Raw genomic sequence first — 26,778 nt, 5'->3', positions numbered from 1 at the left:
CCCTCTCTATTGCTCCCTTGGCCAAGAGAGCCTTGACTTCCTCATGGAGCAAAGACAAATGATCCTCTGTCAGCCAGTCATAAGATGCAAACATGGAGGGCTGGGTTGTCCCGAAGGGGGAGGAAGTAGCCTACCCCCCTGACGATAGGCAAAACCCACCTGTCCGATGTTATAGACTGCCAGTGGTTGAGGTGATGGCGTTCCTACCACCAACTGAACGGCAGTGATCTAAAAGGGCAATATTAGGATGGTTTGGAGGCTGCAGCTGCTGGGGGTGGTGGCTGGACCAGACTACTTGATACCTGACCCCTGAGGTTAGTAGGAACCACGTCCCTTGCCGTCATCCATACAGAGGCTGGGAAGCTTGCGCAGCTCGGTTTCTGGAATAGGGTTAGAGTGGTTGAAAATCCGTTCCGTAGCTACAAAAGGAGAAAAAAGCAGACTGGGGATGACTTGGAGCAGCCGAAAGGCCAAGGACTTGGCTGCAGCCTGCAAATCCCTGAAGCGCTCCAGCACAATGACTGTCTTGTTTCCGAAGAGGAAGCTTGGACATCCCCTGAGATGCCAGTCGTTTTCAGCCAGGCGTGGCGCCTCAGGGCCACCGTCACAGAAACCACTCTGTCCAGCGAGTCGGTCATGTCAAGAGCACAACGGACCATGAACTTTGTAGCATCTCGCTCATCTGTAACAGCTTGGGAGAGGATGGCCCGTGACTCCTTCGGGACCTGCGACAGCACTTGTGCAACCACATCCCACATCATGTGGGAATCGCAGCCCAATAGGAATGCGATGTTTACAGACTGCAATGCCAGCTGGCAGAAGAAAACATTTTCTGCCCCAAGGACAGGCTCTTGCATTCCCTGTCCGGGGATGTGGTAGGTAATGCGCCCTGGGATGTAGAAGCTTGGACAACCGAGATCTCCAGGGTAGAGTGTTGGATAAGGAAGTTTGGGGCCCCAATAGCGGGGTGGTGGCGACGGGCGATCATCCTATTCATAGGAGGCCCCGTACTAGATTTGGACCAGGTTCCAAGACAGACATCAGTGATGCCCCCATTGAATGGGAGTAGGGATTCTGAGGAGGAGACTCCTGGTTACTGCACCTCTGTCAAGAGTTTAGTCTTGACAGCCACTGAGGGAAACTGAAGGTCAAGGACCTCAGCCGCTCCGTACACCACCATAGCATATGAAGCTCCCTGCTCCATAGCCACAGTGAGGGGTGAAAGCATGCCCTTATCTGGAGAGGTATCCAGTCTGCTGGCATCACACATTTCCTCACACCAGTCCATCTGGGGTTCGTATAGCTGGTATTCTGTAGGGTCCAGCTACCCCTCTCCTTCCTGCCTGAGGCCTAGCCAATGGAATAGGTCTCAGGACCGATGTAGGACCCGAAGGTCCTGTCAGCATCGGCTATGGTGTCGAGCGACACAGTTCCAGCTCCATGTTGGATTTGAGGATTCGGCCATTGGGACCGGCATCAGGAAAGGTCAAAGTGGTTCAATCTGTGATGATGCGGATCCATTATCGGATCCACGAGGGCCCACTGGAGCCAGAGCCACCGGCACGGAACCAGAGGGGCACCTCCTGACCCCACGGGGCCTGAAGAGCCCTTGATGAGGTCAGACCACCCAAACATGAGATGCAGGGCCTCATAAAACTCTTTTAAGTTAGGCAGGGGTCACTCTGATTCTCGGATATTCAGGAAGAGGCAGACCTGACCCATCAACATGCTTGTACGAGGAGAAGTAGAAGAGCACTTTGACGTCTTACTCTTCTTTTTGTGCCTCTTACCTGAATGTCCTGACTATCTCGAATGAGACGAAGAGGACTTTGGATTTCCATCAATAATCCCGGGACCGTCCTCTCGACCAGGACCTCGACTTCCACAGAGTCACATGCTGGGCTCCTAGCAGCTTCAGGGACCACTCCCTCAAAGCCTTCCACAAAAAGTCACAAAATGTCTGTAAAAAAACAACAGGGGGGTAGCTCTTCTCCGGATCAGCGCTGGCTGGCCCTGAAAGAAAAGAACTGATGTCAACGTGCCTGAGTGGCGCCTATATATGTAATGTGATGACGCTCCTGTGTGGAGCCGATGGACGCCACCTACCAGCACACAGGGGTACTGTCCGAAACATCTCCTGATCCAGTCTGACGTCTGGGAAATTAAAAAGTAAGGAATCTGTGTCTAGAAGTCACGATCAGTTACACAGATCAAAGACAAAGAGTGGTCTAAACAATATGGCTACCCTTTTAATTTTATGAGGCCCTTAATTAACGAATCATATTGTATTTTGTTATTGGTATGTCACGAAGGTACTGCAGTATACTATGGCACAATATACCATAACGATTTTGTCCCGTTTTACTTAATAACTTTTAAACCAATTTAGATCTAATAACAAAAATCACACCTTCCACAACATAATCTATATTCCTGACTAATTTCACAAAAATCAGTTTAGCCATTTTGCTGATACATCTGTGTAAAAAGTCCATGGGAAATGCATTGGTGAAAAAACATATTGTGGGCCCCCCTTTTTTTGTTGCACCCCCTGAACAAATCACCTTGAAACTCTGCAGCATCAGCCTAAGTAAAACAAGCATTTGCAATGCAATAGGTCAAGTATTTGCAAAGTTTTAAGCTATTGCCATTGTAAATGGCATTGTAAAAGGCATTGCAAATAACAATGCCTTTTATTTATCTGTTTTTAAAACCAACATATAGACAAAAGGTTTGTTATTTACAATGCCAGTAGCTAAATACCATTGCAGGAGAGAGACACGTAGAGCTCCGCCAGTGCGCCTTGATGTTACTCTATTATTGTTGTACTGGAACGAGCACCTGAGTTCACACTTGCAACACTCCTACAATTCCTTTAATGAAACAAGAACACCGTACTATCCCAGTGCTGAAGACCCACTGTGTACTCTGCCAGTGCCCCACAATCCTGAGCCTTGCTATTGTACTTGTGAGGCTAATTCACAGCTCTACCAGTTTCACTGAACCCTGATTTGCGCCACCCCTGCTATGCCACAAAGACCCACACGCAGCTGTCCCAGTGTATCTCAATCAATCCTGGACTGCAGCCCCCCATTTGATTCCAGCTATGAGACCACACACTGTTCTTCTAATGCACCTCCTTCCAAAACGTACACCCCTGACGTTCTATTATATACAGCTCCCCAAGTGTACCTGCAGCTCTGAATCCACATGCTGCTCTTCCAATGCACCTCACTCGTAACTTACACCACTCCCTCCATTCCACCTAGATGAAATACAGCTCCCCCAGTCTACCTGCAACTCTGAGACCACACGCTGCTACAGCTTCCCCAGTCTACCTGCAGCTCTGACCCCAGACACTGCTCCTACAATGCACCTCCTTCCTAACTTACATCACATCTGCCATTCTATCACATATAGCGTCCCAGTGTACCTGCAGCTTTGACTCCACACACTGCTCTTTTGAGTCACCTCACTCCTAACTTATCGTGGCAGCACAAGAAAACTTAAATGGCCAGGACACATAAACCCACAACCGGGTGAGCTGCGAGAAGCAGGCAAAGAAGAGTGTCTGATGCTCTGAAGCAGGCTGCAGCATAACCCGCCTTCTCCATCCCCTGGCTCCGCTGCTCTGTTGGAGCCCCATGACTGATTGGGAGGGAGTAGCTTGGAAATAGAGAACAAAGAAAGTGAAACCAGCTACGGCATCGCTGGTGGTTGATGTTTGACTCGATCCGGTTTGGGATGCGGGAGGGGTTTTATTGGCATGCAAGTATTACGGGCGCTGTAATGGGGCGCTTATATAAAAAAAATACTCCCTAAACAAAGAAGAGATGGACTGCCTTTCTGGTTTTGGTGCTTGCTGTAAGGAGCGCTACCCGTGGGTGCCCTAGTCCCGGTGCAGGACAGAGCGACAGACAGAGGTGCATTGTATCGTTGGAGTGCACGTGCACTGAAGGAGCCTATCCAGTGTGGGAGGAGCATGTGCTTAGTGGCAGGGGAATTGGATGTTTCTTATCTCTACAGGCCAGAACACACAAGGTGTTAAGGGCCCTCAGGGCAGCGCTGGTCGAGGCGAACATGTTGCCCCCCAAGAGTCCAGCCAGCGGGACTCCCGGGACGGCAGAGTCAACAGTGGCAGCAGGGAAGGAAAAGCAGTCCGCAAAAGAGGACTGGTGGCAGAAGGGTGAAGGGAAAGACATGCCGGGTCAAGCGGCACCGGGAGGTGCCGGTGCAAAAGATGCTGAGGCACCGGGTCCCCTAAGGCAGGACACCTCCAAGCTCCCTCCAGAGAAGAGAGGAGCGAACCCTCAAAGGGGAGTAAGATCTCCCTCCCACCAGAGCCCTGGTGGAGAACCTCCAATAGATGGTCCGCCAGAAAGTGAGCTACCGGGTCACCCCTGCGCAGGATGCTCACAGCCGTGGACACCGCGTGAGCGAAGGCCACACCCGCCTCCATAGGGCCCGCAGAGGAGAAAACGGTAAACTAAGGCAGCCGTCCCCTCGGCCAAGCGGAATAGGCAAGGGCCAGACCTGGAAGTCAGAAGGAGCCGAAGAATGAGGGACCTGCCGCTCTTCCGACGAACACCTCTGCCTGAGGAAGGGTTCGACGCCGGTGAAAAAGACACCACACGGCGCCCAGTCTCCAGGGAGGATGACACCAAAATACAGCCTGCCTCCGGAGAAGAAGGAACGTCCTAAGACGAATCTGTGGTACGAACCCTGCGCGGAGCCATAGAGTCCGCTGCCTGAGGCAGGACATTGGCACCGCCCGGCGTCACCGGACAAGGCTCCTCCAGATCACCCTGCACCGGAGTGGAGACTGGAGTGGAGCCGGAGCCGAACCGGCTCCGGGGTGGCGCCGGATCGCCGCCGATCCGACCCCCACCGAGGCAGTCACCTGCTTGGGAGAACGAGACGGGCCTGGGGAGTGACATGAAGCCCTCCGCCAGCTGCGGCCCAGAATGAGGCGGAGATCGCTCAGCAAACCATGTGGCGGTGTCAGGGATGATTCAACCTCAGATTCGCCCTCCAACGAGGCAACCGCCTGTGTGGAGGGATGAGAAGGGCCCGGAGAGGGGCGAGGGGTCCTCAACCGGCCTCGACCCGGAGCGGGACGAGGAGGGTCCACTGACCCCTGTGGCTCCGCACGGTCCAGCTGCTGCCGGTGCCTTAGCGGCATCACCTCGGCCTTAGACCGAACCACCTTGCCTGAGGACCGAGAAGGGCTCTGGGATGCCACCCGAGCCCCGATGACCTCCCGCGACACCACAAGGACTCCCGTGGGAGTTTGCGGCGAGGCAGAGATGCCGTGGCCTGAAGAAGGTGCCCCTGAGGAGCTGCACTCCAACAGCACCACATCCTCCAAGCCTGGACCCGGTGGTTCCGGTGCCGCAGAGGGCCCTGCGCAAGGCGAGGGATCCACCGACGCCCCAGGAGGGGAAGGAGGAGGCGACGCCAGCGAGGCCTGCAAAGCCGCCGCGTATGTCTCCATGTCGACTCTTGACACCCCAACACCGGGAAACGGTGGATAGGATGCATCACCGGTAGAGAATCCACACGCCCGGCAGGCCGGAAACCAGCCCCTGGGGACAAACTGCGACACTTACCCACCGGAAAGCAACACTCACGTGACATCAGAGAAGGGCAAGGACGACGGCCACGGCCGTATCTGAAGCTGTCCCCCGAAGCAGACCGAGGGGAGGACGTCGACCTGGAGAGACGCACAGAGAGAAGTTTCATCCGGCGCTCCCGCCGGGACTTCCGCTTCAACTGTTCGCACGCCGCACAGTCAGTGGTGCCGTGATCCTCCCCCAAACACCACATACAATTGAGATGAGGGTCTGTCGCCGACATAAGACACCCACAAAACGTGCATGTTTTGAAGCTCGAAGGCATTCGCACACTGTTTAACAAAAAAGAAATGGAAGGAAAAGGGGCCCCCGAACAGGCCCATAGCAAGATCGGATCCGCGTTGCACGCGGAAAAGGAGACAACTGACGTAGGCGCGCCGGGGCGAGTCATATGTGACCTCGCTGACATCACGTACGAGGACGACGCCTGGGCGGAGACGTGTGATGTCGCCCTGGCGCGCAGGGACGCTGTGGCAAAAAAAGTTTCCGGATCCAGTCTCACGCCTGGGGATAATTCTGGAATCTGCGGCTAGTAGTCTCTATCAGATTCCATTTGTTTTTAGTCCAGCGGGTGAGTGTAGTATGGAGTGGTCAAAAAATGTGTGTACATGTGCAATGCAAAATAACTAAGCATAACTAGAAAGATGGAAAGAGATGTGCAGTCTAAACCACACATACCAGGGAGGAGAGTGGGCGCATAGAAATTGACAGCACTACGTGCTACAAGAAGATGCTTACAAGGTAACATTTTTGATTCGTATAATGTTTTGCTGTAGATACATTTTCTCTGCATAGACTGTTAAGCAGTCCCTCTGATTAAGTGGTAACTAGCATGTGGATGGACCAGATGTCTGAAAAAGGGTGCTTAAGACTAGCTGACCACCTAAAGTTTGCTGTCTAGCATGAACATCCAAACAGTAGTCTTTGGTAAACGTGTGCGGAGTTGACCAAGTAGCTGCTTTACAAATATCATCTAAAGGGATGTTTCCAAGGAAAGCCATGGAAGTGGACCTTTTTCATGTAGAGTGTGTCCGGGGGTTGGGGGAATGGAGAACTCTCTTGGCTTTAAGGTTGCAGGTTTGAACTGCCTATCCAACCAATCAACGGTCCACGTTATTTTGTTCTGCAAGTACTACAGAGCAGTTAGGAAAAAATGGATCCTTCCCCTTCTCCGTCTAAGTGGACTCAGATGTACATACCCAGCTCTCGCTTATCTCCAGTCACCGAAAAATCCGCATGAAGCTAAAATGATAGTGATCTTTTTAAAACTAGTAACAAAAACTCGTCATGAAATCGGTTCTTAACTATTATATGTGTCTCAATGTATTAACTCTTGAATTTTTATAACTGTACTTTTTATGATTATGCAACTTTATAATCGAATAAAAGTTTATGAACCTGAACCTGAACTGCCTATCCTAGTAGTAATTCCCGCTTTTGAAACATGCTGACCTTTTTGGGGGTTCCTGAAAACTGGTCCGCCTTATGAAAGGACTTAGGGCCTGATTAACATCCTGGCGGATGGGTTACTACATCACAACAATGACGGATATCCTGTCTGCCGAGTTATAAATCCCATTGGATATAATGGGGTTTATATTTCAACAGACGGATATCCGTCACCAAGACCTAATTCAGGCCCTTAGTCCTATAAATGTAGTGAATGTGAGCCATGTCGACATCTAAAGTATGGAGGGCTCTCTCTCTGCCCTGACTGTGGATGCAGAGAGAAGACCAGGAGTTCTATGGTCTGGTTTAGATGAAAGGGAAAAGTAGCTTTGGGCAGAAACTTTGGATTGGTCCTTAATACTACTCTATCATTGCGGACCTGAATGTAGGGTTCCTGTAATGTGAGTGCTTGAAGCTCACTTGTGCACCTGAATGAGTTTAGAGCCACTAAGAATGCCACCTTCAAGGAGAGGAACTGCAGGGGCTCATAAAGGGATCCATGAGTCAGGTGAGGACTATGTTAAAGTTGCATTGAGGGGCAGGTACTACCCTTGGGGCTTTGTACTTTTGCTCTATCCTAGGTGTTACTACCCTGGCATTGAGTGGATCTCTAAATGGCTCTGGTTTTAGCATGCCTTTAACATGGATAAAAACTGGATGGTACACTCTTAGTGTGGGTCTCAACCAGGGGTGTGCACAATTTTTAATTCTTCCGGCGGAATTGGAGGAATTTAGTAATTCTGCGTTATGATTGTAATGCAGAATTACTAATACATTCCACCACTCCACTCTGCTGGTGGAATTAATCATTCATCAGCACTGTCATGCAACCATGAGTTGCATGGGACTCTACACCATATCATAGCCTGCTGTCACCACCCAGAATAGCTATTGTCTCTGCCAACCACACTAGCTCTTCCAGTCGAAGTGATCTGGCCTCCGTGACATCATTCACATCCCCACCCGGCATGAGGGACCTAGAGAGCTGGTGAGGCCCGGGAGAGCATAAGGAGGAGGAAGCACAGCAGATAGAGGCTTTTTCCGGAGTGACCTGGGTGTAATCACCCAACTGCCCTCGGGATTGGGTGTGTAAACAGAACTCCAGAACCTGAACCAGAAACGCAGAAATAAGGCAACCAAAGACCCAAGGTATGTGGAACTGGATTTATGAGTGGCTCGAATACAATCTGGATTCAGTCCTATACTATCCAGCAAGAACAACGTGGGTTAACACCACCCTTATATGTCCCTTAGGTGTTCACACCGTCCTCCGCATGAGTGCCAGTCCTGACACTCCCCAACGGAGGGCACCGTGCTAAGTAGTGGCCGACAATGCCACTCGAGCCTTCTGCTATCCACAGACGGTCTAGCCAGCCGTCTTAACAGTCCCCCGCAAGAATGCCGGTCCCGACACTCACCAACGAGGGGTACAGTTAGGCCTGGGTGTGTAGCACCAGAGGCCAATGGAACTATGGGTATCAAGTCTGGGGTGTCCCTCAATCAGAGTTCGATTCAGGTATGTAGTTAATATCCACAGGGTAAGCAGTTATCCTCACTGGCTCCCCTGAGATCAATAGTCAATATCCACAGGGTAAGCAGTTATTCTCACTGGCTCCCCTGAGATCAATAGTCAATATCCACAGGGTAAGCAGTTATCCTCACTGGCTCCCCTGAGATCAAGGAACTAGCCACACGGTATGTGCGCTATGGGACGTGTCAACACACGGGAGCAGCCACTCACGCGCTTCGTGTAGACAAACACTGTAAAGGGAGAACCTCTGTCCACAATCAAAGCCCTCAGAAAGCGAGCGCGCTCGGTATTGCCAAGCAGAGCGGCCGCTCGAACTTCGCTCGGAATGCACACACGGGGAGCAGATGATTGGAATCGAGAAGCGTCGTAGTCCCTTACCTTGCGGTGTTTCCCCAGCCCGTTGGTTCCGCACGAAAATATCTGACGGGTTCCGCGGGTGCCGCCATTGTTTTATACTGCCCATTAGTGTGCGCATGCGCCGTGCAGTGCCTCGCGGGAACTGTAGTTCCTTCCGGGGTCGTCAACCCGGAAATGTCGTTTTTTGCCCTCTCGCGATCGCGGTGTTGTCCTCCTTCCCGTCGCTGTTCCCTCGTTACCGGGACGTATGACACTGGGGCTGCCACTTGCACTACTCGAACAGGCCTGGGCCATGCGACAGAGGAAGAGGCGCGAGATACCTCCGGACCGGCTTCTGGATGTCTGTGCTGTTGGCTGCACCCCTGGTCACCTCCCTGGCGGTGTGGCCAGACTACACAATCCTCATCCTCCTGGGGGGGGAGCAGTCTGTACAGCTGAGAGGCCCAAAACTTCTTCCTCTGGGATCGGTGAGTCTAGGCTGCGGAGGCAGGTCTGGGGGTAAAGCACCTGTTGCCTAGATATGTGTGTAACCTAGTTGTCTACGCCCCACCCCTTTTAAAAAGACCTTTGGGCTAATACACTTGCTGAACACATGGAACCTATAGATAGCACGCGCCTCTTCCAGCAATATATTTTAGTCAAAATATTGCAGACTAGCATGTTTCCTTAGAGCTCTCCATACTTGTCTTCAGCCAGCTTGCAAGAGGGTCCAGTATGTGCAGAGAGGGGAAAAGAGGGAAACAGCTATGTGTATATTACCAAGGATTTCACACTTTGGTAATGTGACGAAACAGGGATTTGAGCCAGTCTGAAGTTAACCATGCCTCCTCTGTAACTGAAAGGGGACCGTCTGTGAGATCCCTGACATCGCAATGGAACCAGTCCCTAGGCCATTAATAATGTCCTCAGGGAGCCTTGGACATCAATAAAGACAATGATACTTATTCTAACCCAATACAATATTATGATAAGGACTAATCAGGTATATAGTAAATTGTTCTTGTAGTTTTTTGATATTGCACCCTGCTTTATTCTCATGGCCTGGCTGCTAACATCCTGGATATTGTTAACAACCCTATTTTCAAAGCATTAGTGCACACAAGCAGTAACTTGAACAGTGATGTCCAATAGCTCAGGGATTCTGTCATGGGAGCAAGTGTCTCCTTCTGGTATCTCCATCAGAAAGGTTCATTCCTGGGAGCCTGTTCTTGTGCCGAAGGTAAGTCATCCAAAAAGGTCAGCTTCTGCTTAAGTGGTAGGGTGTCAAAGACATTGGGTGGTGGCTTAGAAGTAGTAATCGTTACCATCTGTGGATTGATATACAGTCGCTTTTGCCGGGCATCATGCTCTGCTTAGAGGCAGTCAAGAATTGGTTGCTCTGAGTGATCAGGGCTTTCAGAGCGTGCGGTCCTCGACATTGAGGTAAGCCCTTAGGAAAGCCATCTTTTGAAGTTGGTACATTAAAAAAAATGACGTTGGTACAAGAGTGCAAGAGACATACAATACGGAGCCACCATATACCTCGTAACTTGAGAGAATTCTTCATAGAAAACAAAGTTGCAAACATTCGAGCCCAACGCTAGATGGCAGGTGTATAAAGAGAATGTGTATCTACAGTAACACATGCTACAAACATATTGTATTTGCTGTAGATCCTAATATGATATGTCAGAACAAAAATCAATCTAGTAAAAAAAGTTCATACCTAACAAGAATTCTGGTGAAAGAACAAGCTCCAACGCATCATTGTTTAACATGATATTTCGGGGAAGGTCAGCCAAAACCAAGTCTGGAGCAATCTGAGCTATTGGGATTGTTGACCTTGCATCCTCAGGATTAACTAAGAGGTCACCTGCACAGAAAAAGAGGAACAAATGCATGTCAGTCATCTTAGTGTGAACTGATACATTTCAGGATTAAGCATCAATCAATATAACAAACTAATACAGAGGAATAAGGTATAACACATGCCAAATGAATGGGAAAAAGGCCTGGTCTTAACTCTGCACTGGTATACAATGTTTATTAAATTCAGAGGCACCATTATAACATTATTTTCTGTTTAAATTCAATCCTTTTTACATGTGGTACCATTTGGGATTATTTGAACATGTGTGCATATATACAATATGATAGGTGAAGCAGTTCTGACCTATCAAGTCTTGTGTTTTGCCAATCAGTTTTTGCAAGTGGCGACCCTGTTTGGTCACCATTTCCCTCTTGCCTTTTCATCAACTCTTACTGCCCTCTGTGAGTTGTTCACTTATTAAAGTTCTTTTTCTTCAAGATCTGCACTTTCCTATACATCATATTGTCAAAAACACTTTTGCTTTGCGTGTTCCCTCTCACCACCAATGAAGTCACCAGACTGAGGCCGTATCATTGTCTTTTTATGATAAAGTTTTCCTACATCCAAGCTGGCAACGTACAAATGCTAATGTGCAGCTGATCATGACACCATGCTTTCTCAATATTTCTTGTTAGGCCATCTCACTCACTGTACGAAAATGAGTCTCAGAGTCTTAATATTTTCAAAAATCCTTACAGCTCCATTCCTGAAATAAAGTGTCAAATCCGGCAATTCATTACCCCCCTCCCTTTCAAACTACTTTATCAGTTTCACCTTTAAGCAGGCTGATATACTTCAAGAATTAAGAACGTAATCTATCAATGTGTGAGCGTGCTGCTAAAGAAGAATTGGGGGGCACATGCATCAATTCCGCATTTTGCGTTTTCTAAATAGCGAATTCTACTGAGTCCCTATTTAGAAATCGCAAAATGCAATGCATGAGGATTCGCAAAAAAAGTGATTCCTTAAAATTCCTTAATTGGGATTTGCATATTGTGACTCGCAATTAAGGAATCAATGGGAATTGCATGCGCACTTTGCGAGTACCGAATAGGTACTCGCACATTGCCCATGCAATTTCAAGGGTGATACGGGGGCAAAAGGACACCCTGATGCACCCCTGAAAGTGCGATTAAAAAACATGTTGCACGCACACATGCCCCAAGGGCATGTTTGTGTGCAACATAGGAACTTTGAAAAGTGAATTTTGAGCATTTTTCAAAGTTTTCGTAAATTACCATCAACTTTAAGTTGATCGTAATTTGTGTTTCTTAATATCGAAATTGCTAATTTTTGTTTGTTGTTGCATTGCATTAACTGAATCGCAATTTGCGATTCCCTAAATGCAATCGCAATTTAAGTAATCACAAATTTTGCGAGAACTTAAAAAGTGATTTTTGCATTTGGGATGATGCATCCCAAATGTAAAAATTGCGATCGCAAAGGGGCAGATTCTGCAAATCTGCCCCTTAGTAACCGCAAAAATCGATGATGCATGTGCCCCATAGATTCCTCATGTTATCCAGCTTTTTCATAAATAACACCAACCAAGGGCATTTTACATACCAGTCTTCAGGGCATAGCTCCTTAATCATAGGTCCTTAATCTCCACAAGAAGTCCAATTAACATGATCTCAAATGCCTCTGTCAATATTTCTCTATATGATCCTATCTCATAACCTGTCCAAACTCATTGAAAAGCAAAGACCAAATAACTTTCTTAACAAACAGCCATGCTTGCCAAAAGAACATCAGGGAGCTACAATGCCAACCAACTCTAAATTCTCAGGCTACAGTTTAAAAGAGGTCCATTTCCAATGCTTATTATCCAACCATAAGGATACAAAATGCGCAGACCTAGGAGCAACACACTGCCCTACTGCTGCGACAGAAGATCCTCCCAGATTGTTTGGAGGACAGATAATCATGACCAGGGGTTCTGGGTACCACTGTTTTCTGGCCCAATCTGGTGCTACTCAGATGACTTAAACCCTGTTGGTCCTGATCATCTTCAGAACTGGATGCAGGAGTGGAAGTGGTGGGAAGGCATGCAGGAGTCGTGAGTTACACTCTAGGCAGAAAGCATCTCCGAGAGAGAAGTGCTCAGGTTTCTTGACTCCAATGCCCTGGCTCCAGACTAACTACAGGGGGTATGCAATCCTTAGTGTGAATGCAGGACACAGGCTATCCATGTGTGAGTAGGGCTGAGCATAGCTCTGCCCCTATCCTGCCACTGATGTCCCATCCAGGCATATCTAAGCCCTCTATTGTGTGTGGGTGCCAGGTAGGAATACACAAAGTCCAACCTCACCCAGACATGTTACCCTGAAGCAGACTGCAGGCTCTAAATGTCTAAGGCAGGAAAATGGCGACTTTTAAAAGGGGTATTTTCAAAATTGTAATTCAAAAACGGACTTCACCATTAAAAAGGATTTTTTCATTACAATGCCAAAGACAACAAACATGAATTGTCTACCTGCTCCCATTTTGGAGTTATAGCTTATTAAATGTAATAAGGTAAATCCAATGTTATTGTATGAGAGAGGTAGTCCTAACAATAGTGAAAAATGAATTGCAGAGTTTTTCACCACCCGTATATAAAATTTAGAGGTACATGTCCTACTTTTAAATACACTGAACCTTACTCTCTGGCCTGTATAGAGCCTACCCTAATGGTAACTTATATATATATATATATATTAAAAGGAAGGTTTAGGCCTGGCAAAATGTTTACTTTGCCAGGTCAAAATGGCAGTTTAACATTGCACCCACAGACTTCAGTGATAGGCCTGAGACAAGTTGGTGAGTCTACTTAAGTTGGTGGCACAATGAATGCAGTAGGCCTACTAGTAGTATTTAATGTATAGGCTCTGGGTACATGTAGTACCACTTTACCAGGGACTTACAGGTAAATTAAATATGCCAATTGGGGATAAGTCAATGTTACAATGTTTTTAGGGAGTGAGAAAATGCACTTTAGCACTGGTTAGCAGCGGTAAAGCACACAGAACCCTAAGGCAAAAAAACGAGATCAGACAAATATGGAGTAGTAAGACAAAGTTTGGGGAAGACCACCCTAAGACTGACAGGATATTTCTCCCAATTTTAAAACCGTGGATTTCCTGTCTGCAGATCATTTGGAGAGGTTTTACTTGGGACCAAAAGGCTATGCCAGGACTTATGTCATGTTTGTAGATCGCCACTGAACTAATTACAATTTTGTGAATGATAAAAATTGATTACATTTACAGAGGCCTACAATGATTTGATATATCACTTGGTTTAAGATTCAGATAATTAATAGCTTTCCAGAAATGGAAATGGAGACCAGATATTATAGTTTTGATAAGAATATGTGTTCGTTAGGACCTGCATATGCTTTTGGCTCACATGCGACTTTTTTTGTTGTTTCTTAATTCAAGAACTGTGTTAATTGGTAGACTATCTACCTTAATAAAAATCTGCCCGGTTTTAATTTTCCAGGCATTTAACTTCTGAAAGAATGGGGTGCCTGTATTTTGTAGCGCGATTTCCAGTCAATGGAAATACTTCTTGACAGTTCCCACATGGAACATGGTCAAGACTGATTTGCATATGGCTGGGTCCAAACTGGGGTGGTGTGGTGAGCAAAAGAATGATGGATTAAACCCAAATCCTTGTGACTGGGGGTGAATGTTTGCATTGTGCAGCATTCCATCCATCAGTTTCTTTTGCATACCTTGGAAACTCGAGCGCAGTACTGATGACACTGCGCGTAATCTTCGGAGGCGAACAAATCTTACCAAGGTTTTCCCCACTGCTGAAAGAGGCTTTGCGCCACCTCTGACTGGAGATGCCACTCATGATCCGTTAGGCTGCTGAGTTTGTCCGCCCTGGCTCTTAGAGAACCTGCCAGATGTTGAACCAACAGGGCTATGCCCTGCTGTTCCAGCCATATCCAGAGACGAAAAGCCTCTTCGCAGAGGGTTCATGACCCCACACCGCCCTGCTTGTTGCAGTACCACATGGCAGCTGTGGTGTTGTCTGTGAACACCTGCACTAACTTCCCCTTGACAGAGTAAAGAAATGCCTTCAATGCCTACCGAATTGCTTGGAGCTCCAATACATTTATGTGGAGTCCAGTCTCCAGCAGAGACCAGTGTCACCTGATCTCCACCTCTCCGAGATGGCCGCCACATTCCTGAAAGGACGCATCTGTCACAACTGTGAGATCTAGTTGATGAAGGAAGAGAGGTGTGCCGCTGACGAAATCGTGATTCGTTAACCACCACTGAAGATCCTTGCAGTTCCTTCTGAGATCTGAACCAGGTCAGTGAGGTTTCCCCGATGCTGTGCCCATTGGAACTTCAAGACCCACTGCAGAGCCTGCATATGCATCTGGCGTGTCTTACCAACAGGATACAGGAGGCCATGAGGCCCAACAGCCTCAGAGTCAGTCTAACCAAAACCTAGGATAGAGGCTAAAATATCAGAATCATAGCCTGAATATCCTGGACTCGCTGCTCAGGAGGATAAGCCAGAAACTGCAGTTTCCAAAACAGCTCAGATGGAAGGGAGAGTCTGAGAAGGAGTCAGGTGTGAATTCGGCACGTTTATAGAGAACCCAAGCAAAGGTTTGCCGTAGTCTGAAGGTGGGAGATGACTGCCTGGGGTGAGGACACCTTCAACAGACAGTCGTTGAGGTAGGAAAAGACTAACACCCCTAACCGGCACAGATGAGCTGCGACCACCGCCATCACCTTGGTGAACTCCCCATGGGAACTGGAAAGGCCGAAGGGGAGCATGGTAAACTGAAAGTGCTCATGGCCTACCGTGAACTGCAGGTAATGCCTGTGGCCCGGCAGGATGGGAATGTGAAAATATGTGTCCTGCAGGTCTAATGCTACCATCCAGTCTTCCATGTCTAGTACAGACAAGACCTGAGCCTGAGTAAGCATTTTGAATTTCTCCTTTTTGAGAACGAGATTGACGGTCTGAAGATTTAAAATAGTCCATAACCCCATGTTCTTCTTCAGAATCAGAAAGTAGCGGGAATAACAGCCACTGCCTACTTCTGAAACTGGGACCCTTTCTATAGCTCCCTTGGCCCAAACAGCCTGAACTTCCTCTTGCAGCAACTTTAAATGATCCTCCGTCAGCCGTCAACGGCTGACGGAGGATCATTTAAAGTTGCTCCAAGAGGAAGTTCAGGCTGTTTGGGCCAAGGGAGCCAGTTGTTTGAAGCCAGGCACGGCACCTCAAGGCCACCATCTTTGAAATCGATCTACCCAGCGAATCGATCGATTCTAGGCCACACCGTTTGGTGAATTTTACTGCATCTCTCCCATCCTTGACAGCTCGGGAGAGCGCTGCCCGATCCTCCTCCGGGACTTGTGTCAGCAACTGTGCAACCATCTCCCAAAGGGATTGAGAGAAATGGCCCAATAAGCATGCAGTATTCACCGACCGCATTGCCAGACTGGAGGAAGAAAACAACTTCTTTCGGAATGTATGCCACCGGAGGGGTGGAAGGGAATGCGCTTTGGTGTGTGGATGCCTTCACCCCCAAACTCTCTGGGGTAGGGTGTTGTCTGAGGAACTTTGGGTAGCCCGGTGCTGGGTGATGGCAGTGTGCAATCAACCTATTCGCAGTAGCCCCTGTGCCAGGTTTGTCCCTGTTCCTAGAAGGACGTCCGTAAGTGCCTCATTAAAGGGGAACAAGAGTTTGGAAGTGGAAGCCTTAGTCAAGAGATTAGTCCTGACCTGCACCGAGGACCTCAGCTACCCTTTTAACCACCATGGCATAGGATGCCCCTTCCTCCATAGCCACTGTTGGGGGAGCGAGCTTGCTAGTATCTGGCGAATTATCCAGTCCACTGGCCTCCCCAAGTTCCCTATACCAGTCAAAATTCTCCTCAGAGACTTCCTGGGTTTCAAGAGGATCCTCAGACCCCTCCCATTCCTCTCCTGAGCCTAGCACATCCTCAAAGTGCTCAGGCTACAGCATAGAACCTCTGGGTTCTGTCAATGTTGGAATTGGCATCGACTGATGCCGTTCCGCCTCCGTGTCGTCGGGGATGAGGATGAAGCTTGCGCCACGATGGGCATCGGTGAGGTCACAGGTACCAACTTCAGATTTGACGCAGGGAAGGTCGCGTTAGCACGACCAGCGCTGAACCAGATCTGGGATCGGATCCCTGGGACCCCACCGGCATCGTGGCCGAATCCGACTGCGTCAAACCCAATGGGGCCCCTCCGACTCCACGGAGTTCGAAAACTCACCAGCGGGGTCGTTCTGCTTAAATACGTGGCATATGGTCTCGTAAAACTCTTTTATTTGAGCGGGCGCTGCTCCGGCTGCTAGAAAGGAGGGGGGGGGGGAGACAGGAAGGTGACTTTGGCTCCGGGGAACCATGCCTAGAGCGTCAGTGCTCCATAACCCTCCCAACGATGGATGCCAGTTGCGTTGAAGACAAAGTAAGATTGGACTTCATCTTCTTATGCCTCTTCCCAGAGTGTCCTGAGGACCTCGAATGAGAGGAAGAGGACTTAGGGCTCTGTGAGCGGTCCAGCGACCTCCTCTTCTTCGATCAGGAATGTGACCTCCTCGGAGTCTTGCTTGACGGTGTCGACTGCCGGGCCGTGAGTAACTTCATCGCCCTCTCCCTCAAAGTCTTCGGAGCTATCGCCCGATAGTCCGAACATGACTTTGTATCATTGTCATGCTCGAGACACCACAGACATACGCGGTGGGGATCAGTTACCAACATCATGCAGGAACAAGTCCCGCACGGCTTGAAACCTGTCATTCCTAGCACAAAAAGTCGAAAAATCCAAAAACAATAGTCGAGAAAAAGCCTGCCAAAAAGCAACAGACTGGGGGTAGCTCTTGCCGGATCAACGCTTAACTGGCCCGGAAAGAAAAGAATTGATGTCCGCGTAGCTGGGTTATACCTATGTAGACACTGCAACGTCATAACCGATGCGGAGCTGAATGGAGCCACCCGACGTCACGCCCAAGGGGTATTGCTCAGCAAACGTTTCCAAATCCAGCCTGTCGCCTGGGAAATTCAAAGGTAAGGAATCTGCAGCTAGAAGTCTCTATCAGATGATTTCTTGAGTATGTCATAACTACATTGGTCATTCCGTATCTGCTCTGCATACTTACCGCCTGCATGTTTGCCTGAGTATACCACTAGTATCTGGGAGTTTGGATGTGTGCATGAGTAGAGCCTGCATGATTTGACGAGTGCATGGCTAATAATTCAATACATGCATAGATTCTGGTAGGATTATTAAATGAGTGCAACTCTAGTGCCTGGACGATTGCAAGAGTGCATACATAGTATATAAGTGTTTTATGCAGTGCATGGATAGTACACACATGATTGTTTAAGCCCATGCATACCACCTAGCCTATTGGATGAGTGGCTGAATAGTGTTTCAGTGATTAAATGCTGCCCATTTCTTTTTAGTTGACAGAACAGGTAGTGCCTGGATGCTTCCATATCTATCTGGGTAGTGCCTGGAGAACTGAATAAGTGCATCAGTATTGCCTGGCTAATTACATGAGTGCATGACTAGTGTCTGAGTGATTGCACAATTCCATTGTTAAAGCTTGAGAGATTGGATGGAAGTAAGAGCTTCACAGTCCTACCCAGAAAACCGTAGTCCAGGCTCTTGTTACTTCTAGACTGGACTACGGTAACATCCTTTACCTGGGAGCCAATAAAGATGTGACACGCAAGCTACAGCGGGTACACAACTCTGCTGCCAGATTGCTTTGCCGAGTTCCCAGAACAGCCTCTATCCCCGGCTCCATGAAGGACATTCACTGGCTCAGGGTTGAAAACTGGATCAAGTTTAAAGCTCTGAGATATATGTTCAGAATTAAGCTTGGGATAGCTCCCCTTTATTTGCAAAATTAATCTCACCCCTACCTGCCTTCACTTCGGTCTACCACCCAGGCTAAATTCCAGGTGCCTAGGGTTAGACTATCCCGTATGGGTGGCTGCTCTTTCTCTTACTTGGGCCCTGTACTGTGGAATGCTCTTCCTTTGTCTCGCACCCAGACTAACTTTATACTCTTTCTTAAGTCACTTTTCAATCATTAAGTCCCATCCTATTTTTTTCTGCTGTTTCTGAAGGGCACCGGGAAACCCTTTTTGGGTAGCTGTTGCGCCTATATATAAATTTAAAAATAAAATAAAATTAAAAAATAAATAAGTATACGGTTGGGGTGATTTTATTAGTGCAAGCCTATTAGCTCAGTAATTAAATGACTACAAAGTTACTTGATGGGTGATAGGTTTACTGAAATGGTACTCTAAGTAATGACAGGAGTGCATGAGAAAAGCCTCAGTGTAACGACATTGCACGTATGTACCTCAGTATTTCAATGACTGCATGGGTTGTAAGGGGGTGTTCAGATGACTGCATAGGTTATGCGTAAATGTTATAATGGCATAATTCAATAGATAGTACCCAGGTGATTAGATGAATGTATACATACTGCCTGCCTACATCAATGACTACATCATTTCTGCCTGCCTGATTGAAAGAGTACATGTATAGTTTCTGGCTAATTGAATAACTCCACGGATAGTGAATTACTGATTTGATGGTTGAGAGTAGTGGCTGGGTGATTCCACGAGTGCCTGAATACTGCCTTACCGACTGAGAAAGTATCTTTATTCCTATTAGATACATAATAGTTGTCACTATATCTCTGAGTCTTTGGTTATCTCCTTCTGTCAGTATCAAACTACCTGTTTTACTGTATACATGCTTTTCTTCTGAGCTATGCATGAGTGAAATCTAGGTATCACACTTGATATAAAATTGCATACATCGCCCTCTAGAAACATACATTGCTTTGTTACTGAGCGTGCACATGCATCAGTAATTTTCTAAAATGTAAAACAATATTTTGAAATTTTCAAAGCACAATACCTTTTAGGAATGGCATACCTATATCACTTCTCAAATACTACTTCTGCTTCTAAAACATATATTCAGCAAATCTCGAACAAAAGTTACACTCACAATGCAGCTGGTACAAGAACTCGAGACATTTGCACTATTAATCCTTTTCATTTTAAAGAAACTATGTTTAAAGAAAAACACCACACTCACCATACACATGACATTTTCATCAGACTTACTGAACATAGATCACCATGTAAACATATATGAGATTTCTTAATAGATGTACGCCTTCAAGTCATCTTTCCCAAAATATATACCTCTCTGTATTGTTAAGCAAACTCAAAAGTCCCACCGTATATATAGCTATGTGCAAGCGCAAAAACCATATCTTACCATCTAAGCATATGCAAAGTGGTCATATAAGTTCAAAACCACATTGACAAACACTTCCCAATAAATACCTAACAAGCTCTACTTCTTTGTAATTCAAATACAGGCAAACAGCATGTTCTCATCTTTTATTTTTCACTACACTATTCCTGTTTAATAATGTTTCTAAAAGTACTACAACTTCCAGAATGCAAATGACAGATATATAGATTCTGCACATGATGTTTAGATGTTTAAAGCATTCTTTTTTTTTTATAATTCTTTTCATTAACACAAGGCATCGAAATATTCTGCAGATAATAACATTTCACGGGGGAGACAGTATCCCATATAGCTCACAATACGACAAACAAAAGGAGAGGGCGGGGAAAGGAGGGACACACAATACATAATCATAAACAATCACGGCGAGGTAGGAATATCAATGGGCGCTTCTGCAGGTGCCACACAAATGTCCCCCCTATAACGATTCCACAGTCCCCACACAGGTGTCCACTTACGGGGGCGGCCCCTTGCAACATAAACAGTTTTTTCTTGGAACATACACCAGTCCATGTTTCCCATCCACTCTTCAACCGTCGGTACACTTTCTGCCCCTCTGTATCAAACCACTGATTACCTTAATCAATCTAGTCGATAGGATCTTAGCAAGGATCTTGGGTTCCGCATTTAATAACGAAATCGGCCTATAGGAAGCAGAACAGGATTTTGGTTTACCCTCCTTATGAATTACCACAATAGAGGCTACTCTATGATCATAAGGCATCATCCCCCTCTCCCGAGCCTCAATGAACATGCGCCACAGGTAGGGAGCAACCCTATCGGGCCGAAGTTTATGGAGCTCGATTGGGATCCCATTAGGTCCTAACGCCTTACCGGAGTTTAAAGAACGCCTGAGAAATCTCAACCACCGTGAGGTCACTATCCATAAAGTCCCTGTCCTCGCTAGACAGACACGGGAGCTGCAGGTCGCGCAACATCAACTGGGAGTCCTCCTCCGGGAGGTCCGAGCCCGACTTGTACACAGTGCGAAAATACTGAGCAAAGCTATCCACTATAACCTGGGGATCAGTGAGATGGCGCCCATCCTCCGTCACCAGCTCCGGGACAACCCGATCCGCCCTATCCTTCTTGTCCAGCCAAGCAATAAGCTTTCCAGCTTTATCACCGATGTCACACAGCTGACCCTGCTGCTCTCTACCCAGAGCTTTAGAGCTAGTCATAACCAGCGTCCTGTATTCATGCTGTTTGAGACTAAGGACATGCTGCTTAGCACAAGTCACCTCCCGCTCTAACTCCTCCTCTAGGCCCACAATCTTAGCTTCCACCTCAACAATTTCTTTATTCCGGTCTTTCTTAGCCCCTGCTGTGAGTGAAAGAGCCTGACCCCGAAGCACAGTTTTGAAAGCCTCCCAAAGCGTAACCGATGAGGGCACCGACCCCTCGTTTTCAAGGAAATAGTGATCTAATGCCTTAATCATGTCTCCTCTAATTTTGGGAATACGAAAGTGCCAAGGATTTATGGGGCTTTAAACGAGTGACCTAAGGGTCTACATAGGGATCATGGTTGGCATTTTATACCATAATTGTGACACGAATATATAATTTTCCACAACACAAGTAATTAGTAATTAGACTAAAGGACTGTTCACGTATCATGTTTTAATTAATCATAATTTTGGGATTGTATGCAACTAAAGGATTATTCACGTATCATGTTTTAATTAATCATAATTTTGGGATTGTATGTCAAATTGTAATTTTGTGTGAAACATTGTGTATAACATCTGGACCAATGTCTCTGAGTTAGTTACCATAAGTGGAATTGTTAGATAGGTCTTCTTTGATGTACCAGAGCATTGAGTCCCTTTCACGATACTATTTGAATATGTTATGAGTTTATGCTTCCAAATTTTAATTTAAAAAAAAGAAAAGCTTTTAAAGAAAATAAAAACTGAAAACTAAATAGTAATTACTTGTGTTGTGGAAAATTATATATTTGTGTCACAATTATGGTTTAAAATGCCAACCATGATCCCTATGTAGACCCTTAGGTCACTCGTTTAAAGCCTAATAGCACAGAAAGGAATTTTTTTTCTTGTTTAATCTGTCGATACCCGGTCCTTTCTGACTTCTGTGAAACTCTCTTATTTTTTAGAAGGATTTATGGGGCACACTTTACCGTCAGAGAGAAAAGCCACACCGAAACGGAACCAAATCGGATATTCCCCTAGCGAGGTGCGCAGTCTCCGACACGCAGTGCGCGTAAACAGCCGGGACAAGACAGTAATCCAACCTTGACATGCTACCATGAGCACCAGAATGAAAGGTGTACTGTTTCTGATCCGGATGGAGCAGTCTCCAGCCGTCGACCAGTCCCATGGTTTCGAGAAAGTCGGGTCACCAGCTATGAGCACGACTCGCAGCCCTCGGGGGATATCTATCCAGAGATCCAGAGACAACCACGTTAAAATCACCTCCCAAAATTAACAGTCCACTCGGGAGATCAAGCAGAGCCCTTCCCAAATCGACAAAAGTTAAAGCTTGCATGCCAGGAGGCACATACACAGACAACAGTGACAAAACCTGCCCCTCCCACCGACCCGTCACACCCACATATCTACTCCTATCAGCCTCAAAAACAGAGTTGATCACCAATGGGAGCGCTGTACGAGTCAGGATACCCACCCCCCTAGAGCCAGTAGTAAAACCAGCATGCGCCACCAACCTGTAACCCATTCTATGCATCGCTTTACATGTATTACCGACCAAGTCGGTTTCCTGCAGCAAAACCACATCAGGAGCATGCCGTTTAAGATATTGAAGAACCACACTATGCTTAATTTTATCACCCAACCCATTGACATTCCAACTCAATACTTTCAGTTCCCTATCCCCCATCATCAAAAACACAGATGGAGCGATCACCCCCCAACCACTGAACACTTTCCAATTCAATGCCTTGAAAAAAAACAACAAACAATACAAAAAAGGCCCCAAATACATCCCCCTCATCAAACCCCATGCACCACCCCCCTCCATGCACCACCCCCCTCCCTGCACCCCTGCTCACGGTATTCCTCCACCCCCAACTCGCAGTGTGCCTGTCGCCCCATAATCTAACCACTAAACTATCAAAAAGTAACTCTGAGGAGGAGCATGACTCCTGATTCCCCGCCCAAACCCCAACAATACCGTCAGACCTAGCTAGGCAATTTCAACAATTGACTGAATTCTACACCCGCCCCAACATGGTCCCACCCCCAACCCGAGTCCCCCCCCCCCACCTGCTGCAAAAAAAGTTCTTATTCTTGCTCTTGAGCGCCGTCGTCTTCATCACCGCTCCGTCTCTGCCGCTCGTCCCGAGGGAAGACAGTTTCCAACCAGTCCGCGGCAACCTCAGGATTGTCAAAGAAGAACGCTTTACCCAAGTGTTCAACTCTTAACTTGGCAGGATACATCATGGCATACTTCAACCCCTTATCTCGAAAACTCCGTTTGACCCCCAGAAAAGTCTGCCGTTGCCTTTGTACCGCCTGCTTGAAGTCCGGGTAAAAGCTGAGGATAGAGTTTTCATACTTCAGAGGACCCCCAGTCCTGGAGGCCTGCAGGATAGCGTCTCTGTCCCTGAAGTTGAGCACCCTTGCAATCATCGGCCGGGGTGGCACCCCAGGGCGCGGCCTTCCTTCCGATACTCTGTGCGCTCTTTCCACCGTAAAAATGTTTCCAAGGCCACGGGGTTTCAAGTGATTAGGAATGATGTCCTCTACAAAAAGATCAGCGGCCTGTTCCTCAGCCTTTTCAGGCACACCAATAATACGTACATTATTTCTTCGGGCCCTCCCTTCATATTCGTCCAACTTGTGGCCGGTGACGTCACTGGTGGCCCTGAGATCACGCACTTATTGTTGCAGCAAGGCCACATCATCAGTGAGACTAGACGTTTTGATGTCCAGGGACTTAACCTTTTCACTGGTCTTGGTGAGGTCCGCACGGATTAAGTTAACCTCAATCGTGACAGCGTCAAGTTTATGATCTAAGGATTCCATCTGCTTACCAAGTGAGGATTGCACCCCATCGATCGCAGCCATCACGTCCTGCAGCGTGGGTTCCGCTGTGGTAGCCGACACCTCTGCAGTCCCATCATGTGACTTCCCGGGTCCAGCCATCGACCCCCTAGGCTGCGTGTACCGGTTAAGCTTGTTGGTCTGGGGATACCTGGCTCTCCTGGTCACCTTAGATTGTTGTTTGTCCGTCTCGGGTCGCGTCGCCATGATGCCAACTGTTGAAAGTGATCCAATCCACATGAGCGTTACCACTGCGGAGCACTAGACCCAGGAAAGAGCCCCACGGGCTCCACCGTATTCACAACGTCACAGGTCGACAGCAATCCCCTTGGCCCTTCCAACTCACCAAAATCCCGAAGAGGTGCACCTGGTGCTAAGCTCAGTCCGACGCGTGGCAGTCCCCAGTTCGAACAGGCCTCCGCCAGTTCCAGCTCGACTCACACAGGAGCTAGTACAGACCAAACGGGCAACAGGAGAGGGGCCCAATAAAGCGTGTGAAGCCACCGGCAGTCGACCAGGTGTGCCAGGCGCCCAACCACGGTCGCGGCCAGTACAGGGCTAATTGGCACCCGGCCCAGCAACAGCGTCAATTAAAGGTTACCAATGGGGGGGGGGGGGTTAAACGGCGCCTCCAGCCGGCGCACTCACATGGGCACCAAAGGGGGCACAGGCCCAGCCAAGCAGCAGCCGGGAATAAACCAGGAGCGGCAGGCGCCGATGCCCCAAAGCCGACAATATCAGAGGCCTCGGAGGGGTACCAGTTTTCAATGCCAGTAGTCCAAGAGAGGGATTTGGCAGGGGGTAGCTCCCATACAATGAAATGAATGAATGAAAATTAAACTTATATAGCGCGTAACTACCCTGAGGCCTCGCAGCGCTTTAGCCAGGACCGTTCTGACAACAGGATAGGGCGCTAATAAGCTTTTGCAAACAGATGAGTTTTTAGTTGTCTCCTGAAAGTCAGCAGATTGTTGTTCTCTCTCAGGGCAAGCGGAAGGGAGTTCCACATTCTGGCGGCATTGTGCGAAAATGAGCTACCACCCCAGCGGGCTTGGTTTATTTTGGTCGTAGTGGCCAGGTGCAACACGCTGGATCGTAGGGCTCTAGAAGGAGAATAGGGAATGGCCAAGGGAAACATTATGGATGAGCCTGTCTTGCGAAGGGCCTTCTGAGCCAGGCACATAGATTTGAATTGTATCCTGGCTGCTACCGGAAGCCAGTGTAACTTTCTCAAGGCAGGTCTGGCCGACTGCCATCGAGAGATCTAGAAAAGCAATCGGGCTGCACAATTTTGGGTAACCTGGAGCTTATGTATTGCGGCCAGAGGGGCTCCAAGATAAAGTGCAATGTTGGTCCCGGCGCTTGCCTTCCACCTTCACTGCACCCGAATTCAACCCCCTGTAGGGGGGGAGAGGGGGGGCCACAAGGTGCACAGTCACATAGGGCGCCGTGGGCGTGGCCACAATTTTCGCGGGGCCGAGCCGGGAACCTCCCGAGCCGGCCTGATGTTATTCAATTGCTGCCGGGGCTCAGCGTCCACCTGAGACCCCGGCTCTTGCACTTGTAGGCCGCAAACTTCAATGGCCCCGCACGGCCTGGGATCAGAATTTATTACAGGATAGTCACCGGGGCGGCGGGGGTCTCGGGAGCCCTGGACTCACGCGGCCATCTCGGATGCGATCGTGGCTCCTCTCCTGTTTAAAGCATTCTTAGTTCCTCATTGCAACTTTCCACAAAACTATACTGTTATTTTTTCAATAAAATACGCAGTGTAAAAAACAAGCACTAATTCATTTTTCTCTTACTTCACAAAACATTAACCATTAACCTTTTAAACACATGCCCTCTAATAGATACAGTTCATCTCATATATTTTTGCTCATCACGGTGATACTCCTTTTAATGAAACTCCCATATACATCTTCATTTTCGATGTACATGTTTTTAATAATTGTATAGTTCTATACATACCACTGAATTCAGTTTGTAGATTATATTGTTGTTGTAGATATTTCTGCATAGTTTAGACACTGTTAATATTGGTAAAAACTAAGCACAAGAATGGTACACCACTCTAATACAAAGCAAGTCTAAAATGGCAACCTCTTCAACTTTCCACTTCATCATCATGAGAAAGGCAGCAAATGAAAGCATGTCTTTCATTTTTGACAACTGCGCCTCCACTTGAAAATGGTTAGCATCTGTTAACACTTTCCCTCTCTTTTGAAAAGAGATTCCTGTTGCTGCGTTTTCAAAATGTTTTCGTGATGATCACGGAGAAATTGCGAGAAAAAAAGGGAGTCCCAACGGATATTTAGCTACAGTTTTTTTAATTTAAATACTGCACAACACTTTATTACATAGTCCTGAGTTGGAAATTTAAACTTGCCATTACTTAGATTGTGTCCTCAATCTTCAACTATCCCCCCCAAAAAAATTCTGACTCTTTAACACCCTTCTCCCCAGTGGAACCAGTAGGTCAAACGCTCACAGCACATTCTAGAAGGAATATACGGCTTCCAAAAAAGACGAAGCAGGTGTGGTTCACTCCACAGATTCAAAAGCATGTCCCTGTCTGTAGTACATTTCTTTTTT

At 47.6% G+C, this 26,778-nt stretch overlaps 1 protein-coding gene across 2 annotated transcripts in view; it reads right to left on the bottom strand.

Annotated features, from left to right (window-relative positions):
• The window catches only part of LRRK2 (leucine rich repeat kinase 2), a 2,266,429-nt gene that overhangs the window by 875,437 nt on the left and 1,364,214 nt on the right, over nt 1–26,778 (bottom strand). For both annotated transcript variants that reach the window (XM_078680082.1, XM_078680090.1), the window contains one exon: nt 10,676–10,822. In XM_078680082.1, the coding sequence (XP_078536208.1) occupies nt 10,676–10,822 (147 nt within the window). The remainder of the gene's footprint in view (nt 1–10,675; nt 10,823–26,778) is intronic.

The sequence above is a fragment of the Lissotriton helveticus genome, chromosome 1_1 (genome assembly GCF_964261635.1).
Source record: "Lissotriton helveticus chromosome 1_1, aLisHel1.1, whole genome shotgun sequence".
Taxonomy (NCBI): Eukaryota; Metazoa; Chordata; class Amphibia; order Caudata; family Salamandridae; genus Lissotriton; species Lissotriton helveticus.
Note: the sequence above shows the minus strand (reverse complement) of the source record. Positions and strands in the feature narration are given on the sequence as shown.